General features: G+C 41.1%; 1 protein-coding gene and 1 non-coding gene across 2 annotated transcripts; one reads left to right on the forward strand and one right to left on the reverse strand.

The window, feature by feature from the left end:
* Nucleotides 1–2,181: 2,181 nt before the first annotated feature.
* Nucleotides 2,182–3,465, reverse strand: LOC130966601 (uncharacterized). The gene is made up of 2 exons (XM_057891416.1): nucleotides 2,619–3,465; nucleotides 2,182–2,282 (listed from the first exon to the last, which is right to left on the reverse strand). The coding sequence occupies exons 1-2, from the start codon at nucleotides 3,463–3,465 to the stop codon at nucleotides 2,182–2,184; spliced, it is 948 nt and encodes a 315-aa protein (XP_057747399.1).
* A 322-nt stretch (nucleotides 3,466–3,787) lies between these two features.
* LOC130972250 (small nucleolar RNA R71) lies at nucleotides 3,788–3,891 on the forward strand. Its single transcript, XR_009083442.1, has one exon. It is a non-coding gene; the product is annotated as a small nucleolar RNA R71 (small nucleolar RNA).
* The last annotated feature ends 4,692 nt before the right edge of the window (nucleotides 3,892–8,583 follow it).

An 8,583-nucleotide genomic window follows, 5' to 3' on the forward strand; every position in this document is an offset into this window, starting at 1 on the left:
TTTATCCACTCGGGGTTTCCATCTTCGAACACCACCCCCGCCTTTGTGCAGAGATGGAGAATAGTGCTGGGGTAGCCTAACCTTCCTCCAGAATCACTTTTCTCAGCGAGCTTCCGAATACCTTGGGCTATGAGTTCATGAACCTTGATTTCTCCTCCCTTCATTATGAACTGTACCATTGTTGCCCTCTTAAGGTTTACTTCTGAGTTATTTCCGCCTGGGAGGATGGATCTTCTTACAATTTCGAACCACCCCTTAGCCTCAGGAAGGAGGTCTCCTCCTTTTATAAACCTGGGTTTCTTATTGGGATCTCTTTCCCAATCCGCTCCTGGTATGCAAATGTCTCCCACAATCTGGTCATAGTTGGGGCTGCTATCTATCCTTGATTGATAGCTCTCTTTCGTGAATGGTATGATTTGTAACTTTAGCACCCTCATGATGTTCGTGGGACTAAAATCCACTGTCATCCCTCTTACAAAGCTTGTATAGGATTCATCTGCCTTATCATATCTGACCGCATTAGCATAGAACTCTCTTACAAGAGTTGCGTTTACTCTTGTGATCAGATCAGTGAGGAGCTCCCATCTTTTCTTTTCCACCTTCTCTACAATTTCGGGACACTCAGTTTTTGTGACTTGGAAGCCTAACTCGTATATGATCTCTCAGCCATCCACCCGAATTGTAAAGCATGGTAAAAGGTTCTAAATTTCTTCTCATCAAAATGAGGCTGCTCCATAGGCTCCTTTCCTTTTCGCCTCTTGGAGCTTAATGATGCCATGAGTGAGAATTGGTAGTGTGTAAAGTTTTGGAAGAAATTGGAAGAAAGAAGAACAAGAGATGGAATGAACAGATGTTAGAATATGAAGAGGTGTGAAGTGTGTGTGTTCGGAAGGAAGAAGAGAGATAGATTGAGAGGGTGATTGTCTATGGAATGGGTGTAAAGTGGGGGTTATATACGGAAATGATGAGATTGAAGGGTGTGGATTGATGGTGTTGCTTAATAGTGGACGGTTGGGGTTTGATATTAGATGAGCACAAGGATCACCACATTTGTAAATTGATTGATTCGGTTTCCAAGGCTATCCAACTCCCAATGTTGCATGGTGACACTTCCCAAGATGCACCCCTTAGGGACAAGTGTGTATTTCCGTGGGTGAAGTGGCTGAACCCCCCTTCAATTGGTTGTCCCATCAAGTTCCTCCAATATTCCTTCCCAATTCCTTGCAAGACAAAAGAAAAGAAGAATTAATTTAAATTGTGGTGGTAAAAGAAATTTATAGGCTAGCCACCCCCCAAAATTTTTTTTGTTTTTGTTTTTGACTAACTAAGAGCCATTCATGAATGCAACCAACTGACCAATCAAATGCCCATGCATGCAACGTTGGTGACACCAAACTTGTTTGTGATCATATGGTGCAACAAGATTCGATAAGAATCTCATATTCTGGAGTGTGTTCATGCCTTGAGCACCAAACTTGTCATGTATTATATGCTGCATGTAGGGATTCTTATAGTGTTTGTCGAAGTTGATTTAGAGTTCATGAATTTTTGACTTTATTAACGACTATTAAGGATTAAAAGGAAAGGGTATAGAACATGGGTTGCCTCCCATGAAGCGCTTCTTTAGCGTCATTAGCTTGACGTTTGGCCTTTGTCAGGGTGGTTGGTGATGCTTCAAATCTTCCCCTCTTGCAGTGAATTTGTCTCCATTGGCTTTGTTGAGAAGCTCCACATGTTCTAAGGACAAGATTTTGTTGATGGTGTACACTTGAGGCAGCTGAGATGGAATGGTGGGGAGATGAGGTGGGATAGATGGAAAATAGGCAGAGACCACTTCATCTCCTAGAGAGAAATCCTCTGTAGGGATCTTCTTGTTTCTCCATCCCCTTGGGGCCTTTTTCCTTGTGTTCCCTGATGGCACCTTGCTCCTTGTGGTTTCTTCTTTCAGAAGGGTTTTGTTGCTTGTCTCATATGACTCCGATGGGTCTAGTTCCTCTTGGATTATACTTGGCTGTTGTCCCTTCCGACCACATTGCTTGTCAACCATAGGGGGGTCTCAGGTGTGGTGCTTGTGCTCCTGTGCTTGTCTCTTCTATCAGCTCCTTACTGTGGTCTTCCCTTGACTCTTTGTTATCATGATTTGCTTTTTGTGAGGGTTTGAAAACGTTGAAGGTGAGTTGTTCATCGTGTATCCTCAATACTAGCTCTCCTCGCTCCACATCTATAAGCGCCCTGGCTGTGGCTAAGAATGGCCTCCCCAGGATGATGGGATGGATGGGATTCTGTTTCATTTCCAGGTTAACAAAATCCGTGGGCAGGAAGTAGTTCCCAACCTTCACTAACATGTTCTCAACCACTCCTATTGCCGGTTTTTAAGTTTTGCCTGCGAATTTGATGATTGATTGAGTCTGTGGGTGTTAGCTCATTGATTTGAAGCTTTTTCATGAGGGACAGAGGCATTAAGTTGATACTTGCTCCCAGGTCACAGAGCCTTTTATCAATCATTGTCTCTCCTATAGCACAGGAAATGTGAAAACTCCCTGGATCATTCTTCTTTGTAGGGGGCTCTGTTTGAATGAGAGCACTGCACTCTCTGTTCATCTTTATTGTTTGCCCACCCTTCAATGAACTCTTTTTGGCCAGCAGCTCCTTTATGTACTTGATGTAGGAGGGCATTTGCTGGAAGGCCTTAATGAATGGTATATTTACATCAAGAGATGCAAACATGTCGAAAAACCTTGAATACATTCTCCTTGCTACACCACCTTTGAGCCTTTGGAGAAAGGGTGCATATGGGTTTAGGGTCTCCCCTTTCTTTATCTTCTCCCTGTGTGTGGGCTGGGGTGTATGGTTTCCTTCTTCATGATTTTCCTTTGGAATGTCTTGGAGATGTTCTGTTTGTGTGTGCACTCCCTCCACACTCCTCTCATCACTTATAGTGATCATCTTGCATTCTTCCCACCTTACTTTCTTTGTTTCTCCTCTTGGGTTCTTTTCTGTGTCACTTGGGAAACTATCAGTGGGTTTGGGAAACTGTTGAGATAGATACCCCACTTGGGACTCCAGTCTCTTGATGGTGTCTCCCTGGCTTTTGATGTTGGCTCGCACTTCATCCTTGAACACTCCGTTGTCTTGGACTTCTTTACATATGTCTTCAAGTAGAGTCTCAATTCTGGAAAATCTATCTTCGGTTGGTGATGGTGGGATGAGGTTAGGTGGTTGAGAAGGGTGATTAGGTGGGTGTTGATAGGATCTCTGTGAGGTATGTTGGTGAGTTGTATTGTTGTTGGGATTGTGGTTGTGGCGTCTCTGGTCTTGGCCTTGGTCCTGTTGATTTTCCCACCCAAAGTTAGGGCGGTTTCTCCAACCAGAATTATAAGTTTTGGAGTATGGATCATGGGTCTGTCTGGGTGAGTTTCCAACATAGTTAGCTTGTTTCCAGTCACATTCTTCTCCTATATTCATTCCTTCTTGAGCTGGTGATGAGGTGATGACTGCTGCGACTTAGTTTTCTTCTACCTTCTTGGTAAGATCTGCTAGCTGCTTGGTGATCATCTTGTTTTAAGCCAGCAATGCATCCGTATGGTTCAGCTCTATTACTCCTCGAGTATTGCTTCTTTCAGAAGCATAGAAGTAGTCATTCTTAGTGACAGTCTCAATGACATCTATGGCTTCTTCAATGGTTTTCTTCTTGTTTAGAGAGCCCCCTGATGAATGGTCTACGGCCTTCTTTGACTCATAAGAAAGACCTTCATAGAAGGTGTGTAGTTGAACCCATTCATTGAACATGTATGGTGGGTATCTTCTTGTTAAGTCTTTAAACCTCTCCCATGCCTCATAGAGAGTCTCACCATCTTGTTGCCTGAAAGTTTGCACCTCAGCTCTCAGCCTATTAATTCTTTGAGGGGGTAGAATCTTGCCAAAAACTTGTTTACCACGTCCTTCCAATTTGTTAAGCTCTCCTTCGGAAAGGACTCCAGCCACTTAGATGCTTTGTCCCTGAGTGAAAAAAGGAACAAAATCAATCTATAGACATCCGGATGAACACCATTAGACTTCACGGTGTTACATATTCTTAGGAAGGTGGTTAGATGTTGATTGGGGTCTTCTTGGGAACTTCTTCCAAATGAGCAATTGTTTTGAACAAGAGTGATGAGCTGGGGTTTCAATTCAAAGTTGTTGTCATGTATGGTGGGCTTTTAGATGCTACTTCCATAATTTCTTGGGTTTGGATTGATTCACAGGGCCTTTTCTGGCATGGTTGTGAGCTTCTCCTTCATGGTTGTTTTCCAAAGTTCTCCTCCATGTTTGTTTCAAAGTACTCTTCCTCTTCCTTAGCACCAATAACTCTTTTCCCTCTTGCTTCCCTCCTAAATCTACGGAGGGTCCTCTCAGGTTCGGAATCAAAGGAAGTTGAAGCTCTACTTCTTCTCCCTGTCATACAACTAACAGAGCACATAGCAAGAAAGTAAACGAAGTGATTATTCTTGTTAGAGTGGCTGTTGGTGTGAGTGGTGCAAATTATCAAACAGTTAGTGAGCAGAATTGTAGATAACAACAAAGAAAAAAGGAAACAACGAGGGACGAGGGGGTGAGGAAGAAACTAAATAAACTGAAGGTAAATGACTAGATAAAATAAACAAACAAAAGAAAAATGCTCAATCTAGTGAACTTTCAACTTAATTATTATTGATACAAAATCAATCCCCGACAACGACGCCATAAACTTGATGCACGAAAACTTGTCTCTCAACAAATTTCCCTTCGGCATGTATACCGAATTGTTGTCAAGTAAAAACTCACAATAGAGTGAGGTCGAATCCCACAGGGATTGATTGGTCATGCAACTTTAGTTGGAAGAGTGTGCTAGTTGAACAAAACAGAATGTAGTTGAGATTTGCAGGAAATTAAATGGCAGGAAAGTAAATTACAGAAAATAAAGCGCAGAATCGTAAATGGGGAATTGAGAAGATGAACATGGAAATAAATGGCGGAAAGTAAAGAGAATGGGTAAGATCAGAGATGGGGATTCATTGGGCTTAGGAGATGTTGCATTCTCCGGATCAAGTTCATTCTCATCTCTTCCTCAATCAATGCATTCATTGATCTCCTTGGCAATCTTAAGTGATTAGATCCCAATTCCTTGGCAAACCAATCTCTCTAAGCTTGAACAATTGCCTAATTCCTTAATTTAATTGCTCATGGGAAGAGATGAAGTGTGGTCACTGATTATACCACATGTATTTCCAAATCAAAGTATTGGGAGGATTACATGTCACTATATTCGCCCAAACCACAATTTGGTCCAACATGAGAAAGAATTTCTAGCATGATCTCCTCATCCCTTTTCCAAGGCTCAGAGGAGATCCAATTATGGAGAGTTTCTTTTCCAAGACAACTAACCAATTAGATTAAGATCGAAAGCTTTCTAGTAAATCAATAGAAAAGAAAGAGGAAGAAGAATGAAAACTATAATTGATCCATCAAATTATAACAGAGCTCCCTAACCCAATGAAAGGGGTTTAGTTGTTCATAGCTCTGGTAATGGAAATGAAAGAGAGTAGAACAGAATACATGCCGAAAGTAAAAATACAGAGTGTAGTTCTCAAAAGTGCAAAAGCTCCCAAATAGTTCAAAACTACTCCTATATATACTACCCTTCTTGATCTTCTAGTGAGTTCTTCCAGTCTTGGATATGGGCCTTTGATCTTGAGTTGAAGTTGTTACCATCTTCAGTGGGATCAGCTTTGTTTGCAGAAAAGTGTGAGTTAGGCATGGGCGTTAGTTAGGACGTTAGTGGTGTTAATGTTAAGTGAAAATGTGGGTTCGAGAACGTTAGTGATAATCAGCTTTTTCACTAACGTTCCAGCCAAAAATGGTCCACGTTAACTTCAACGTTAGTGGCGCTAACTTGACCACTAACGTCTCCCCTTGGTCCTTCGCAAACGTTATTGGGAATCACCTTTTCCAATAACGTTGCCTTGTGCCCCCTTTCCCTACGTTAGAGTTCAATTTAGTATAACTAACGTGACTCTTAACGTGGAAATGCCTAAGCTTCGAGAGCGTTAGTGACACTTACCTTTGTCACTAACACTCCAAACGCCCCTCCTTCCCACGTTAAAGCTCACGTTAATTAGATTAACGTGGCCACTAACGTTAGTGACAAAGGTGAGTGTCACTAACGTTGGCTTATCATTCTTAGCTCCACGTTATCTCTCACGTTAGTGGTCTTAACGTGACCACTAACGTGGGCAATGTTGGCTAAATCCAACATTAGTGATAAAGGTGAGTGTCACTAACATTGGCATTGTCTTCCCCTTCCACGTTAGAGTTCACGTTAACTGAGTTAATGTGACTCTTAACGTGGCCAATTGCCAATTTGGAGCGTTAGTGGTATTCACTTTTACCACTAATGCTGGAGCTCCCTTTTTCTCCACGTTAACTACCACGTTAATGTAGTTAACGTGGCAATTAATGTGGGCTATGATGGCTTCGAAGACGTTATTGGCGATCACTTTTCTCATTAACGTTGCAAGCTCATTCCCATTTCACATTAGTGGTTACGTTAATTAGATTAACGTGGATACTAACATGGCTCTTCCTTGCTTCCTTTGTCCTGAAATCAAGCAAATAAAGTGCATCAAAGCTCTAATCCAAGTTATGAGATCATGCATTATCCAATTTATTATTCAATCCTTGCATAATCCTCATGAAATCATGTAAAATTCACAATATTTGCTTGAATCAAGGTGTAAGTGTATTTTCATCCAAAACTTGCCTATTTACTAAGAAAATGCATGAAACTACCCTAAAACAGTAAAGAAAAGGTCAGTGAAACTGGCCCAGATACCCTGGCATCAATGTGCTCCTCTTCTCTTTTAACAACTATTAGCTTTTTGATTGCTTAGATTAGGCGTTTTATTTTTAATTTTATTAAAATCTATTTTTAAAAAATTTAATAAATAAGTAGCACCAATATTTTTCTTAATTTCTGAAATTAAGTTTGGTGTTTCCTAGTTAGTTTTATTTTAATTCTTAGAATTATGTTCTTTCTTCTTTGCTTTCCTGTTTACCACATGGTGCGTTTAATCCTTTTTGGTGTTTTGTGATAAGAAAAAATAATGGAGAGAGATCACATGGGTTGCTACTCACACCCGAGTAGTGATTCATATCATGGTGGATGGAGAAACTGTCCAAATTTTGGGTAGCAAAGTCAAAACCAAAGGAACTTCAATGCTCCATGTTCCAACTATCAAGAGCCACCACCTCTATATTCATATCAAGAACCACCATCTCCATATTCATACCAAGAACCACCACCTCTCTATCTATACTAAGAACCATCCTCTTTTTACACTTATCAAGAACCATCATCTCCTTCTTATACATATCAAGAGCCACCATCTCCTTATTCATCTCAAATACCATCAGATCTTGAGCTTTTCATGAAAGAATGCCTACATGATATAAAGACAAGTGTCAAAAATGTAGAGAAATATGTGCAGACGATGATCAAGAACCAGGAAGAGGAATAAGCGAATTCCTTCCCAAGAGATATAATGCAAGATCCTATGGAAGAAAGTGAGAAAACCAATCAAAGAAGTTTATACTCCAGTGAATTAGAGAACTTTCCACCCTCATATATGGAAGAAGAGGAAGATGCACAACCTCCCATGCCCTTGGTAAGCAATGATGAAGAGATTAAATTAGAAGACAGCTACCAAGAGGAAGAGGTTGAAATTGAGGAAGCTTGCAAAGAGGTAGAAGAATTCAAATAAGAACACAAGGGAGTGGAGCTTGCAAGACCTCTTCCAAAGCCATCACCATCCAATACAACATTCAAGTGGGTAAAATTCCTATCCTTAACATTTACTTTCCCACTTGAATATGGGCTACTGGAGATGGATGGTCAACTTAGAGCTCTTTGTGGCATTAAGAGTAAGAGGAAGATGGTTAGCAGCAAGAGTTGTCAAGCAAGGTTCAATATGGTTGCATGCTCCAAATTGAAGTGCAAGGATTGGTGTAGAGCTCAATTGAATGGGTCTAAAAGGTTGTTTTGATGTCTCTGTGAGAATTCAAATCGCTTGCCACCCAGTGGGAACAATGGTGACCCACAAGAAGACGGGTGTAAGAGTAAGGTTTGGGATCCTGGAATTCATTCCCACAATCAACACTCATGGGGCCTTGTCACTTGCTTCAACTTGCTCGAAGGCGTTATGCACCTAGTTTGGAATCCCGGTGGCCATTGGAATTACAAACAGCGGTGAAAATTCTTGGATCAGTACAAGCACAAGCCACCATGACAAGGAGCTCACCACATGTCCAACTTAAGGACTAACTAAAAGTGCTAGGTGGGAGACAACCCACCGTGGTATGATCGTTCCTTTTCATTCTTAGTTTTAATTTGTTTTATTTTACTTAGTGTTCATTCATTCATTCATTCTGCATCTTCACAAGCATTCTGCATAAAAAAAATGAGCACACGACGTGCAAGCATCGCTGACGCGTACGCGTCATATATGTGTGCGAGAAAAATAAACATAAACAGAGAGTTGCGCGGAAGTGGCGAAGGAAGTGTGCCTT

Source organism: Arachis stenosperma, chromosome 3 (genome assembly GCF_014773155.1).
Source record: "Arachis stenosperma cultivar V10309 chromosome 3, arast.V10309.gnm1.PFL2, whole genome shotgun sequence".
Lineage (NCBI taxonomy): Eukaryota > Viridiplantae > Streptophyta > Magnoliopsida > Fabales > Fabaceae > Arachis > Arachis stenosperma.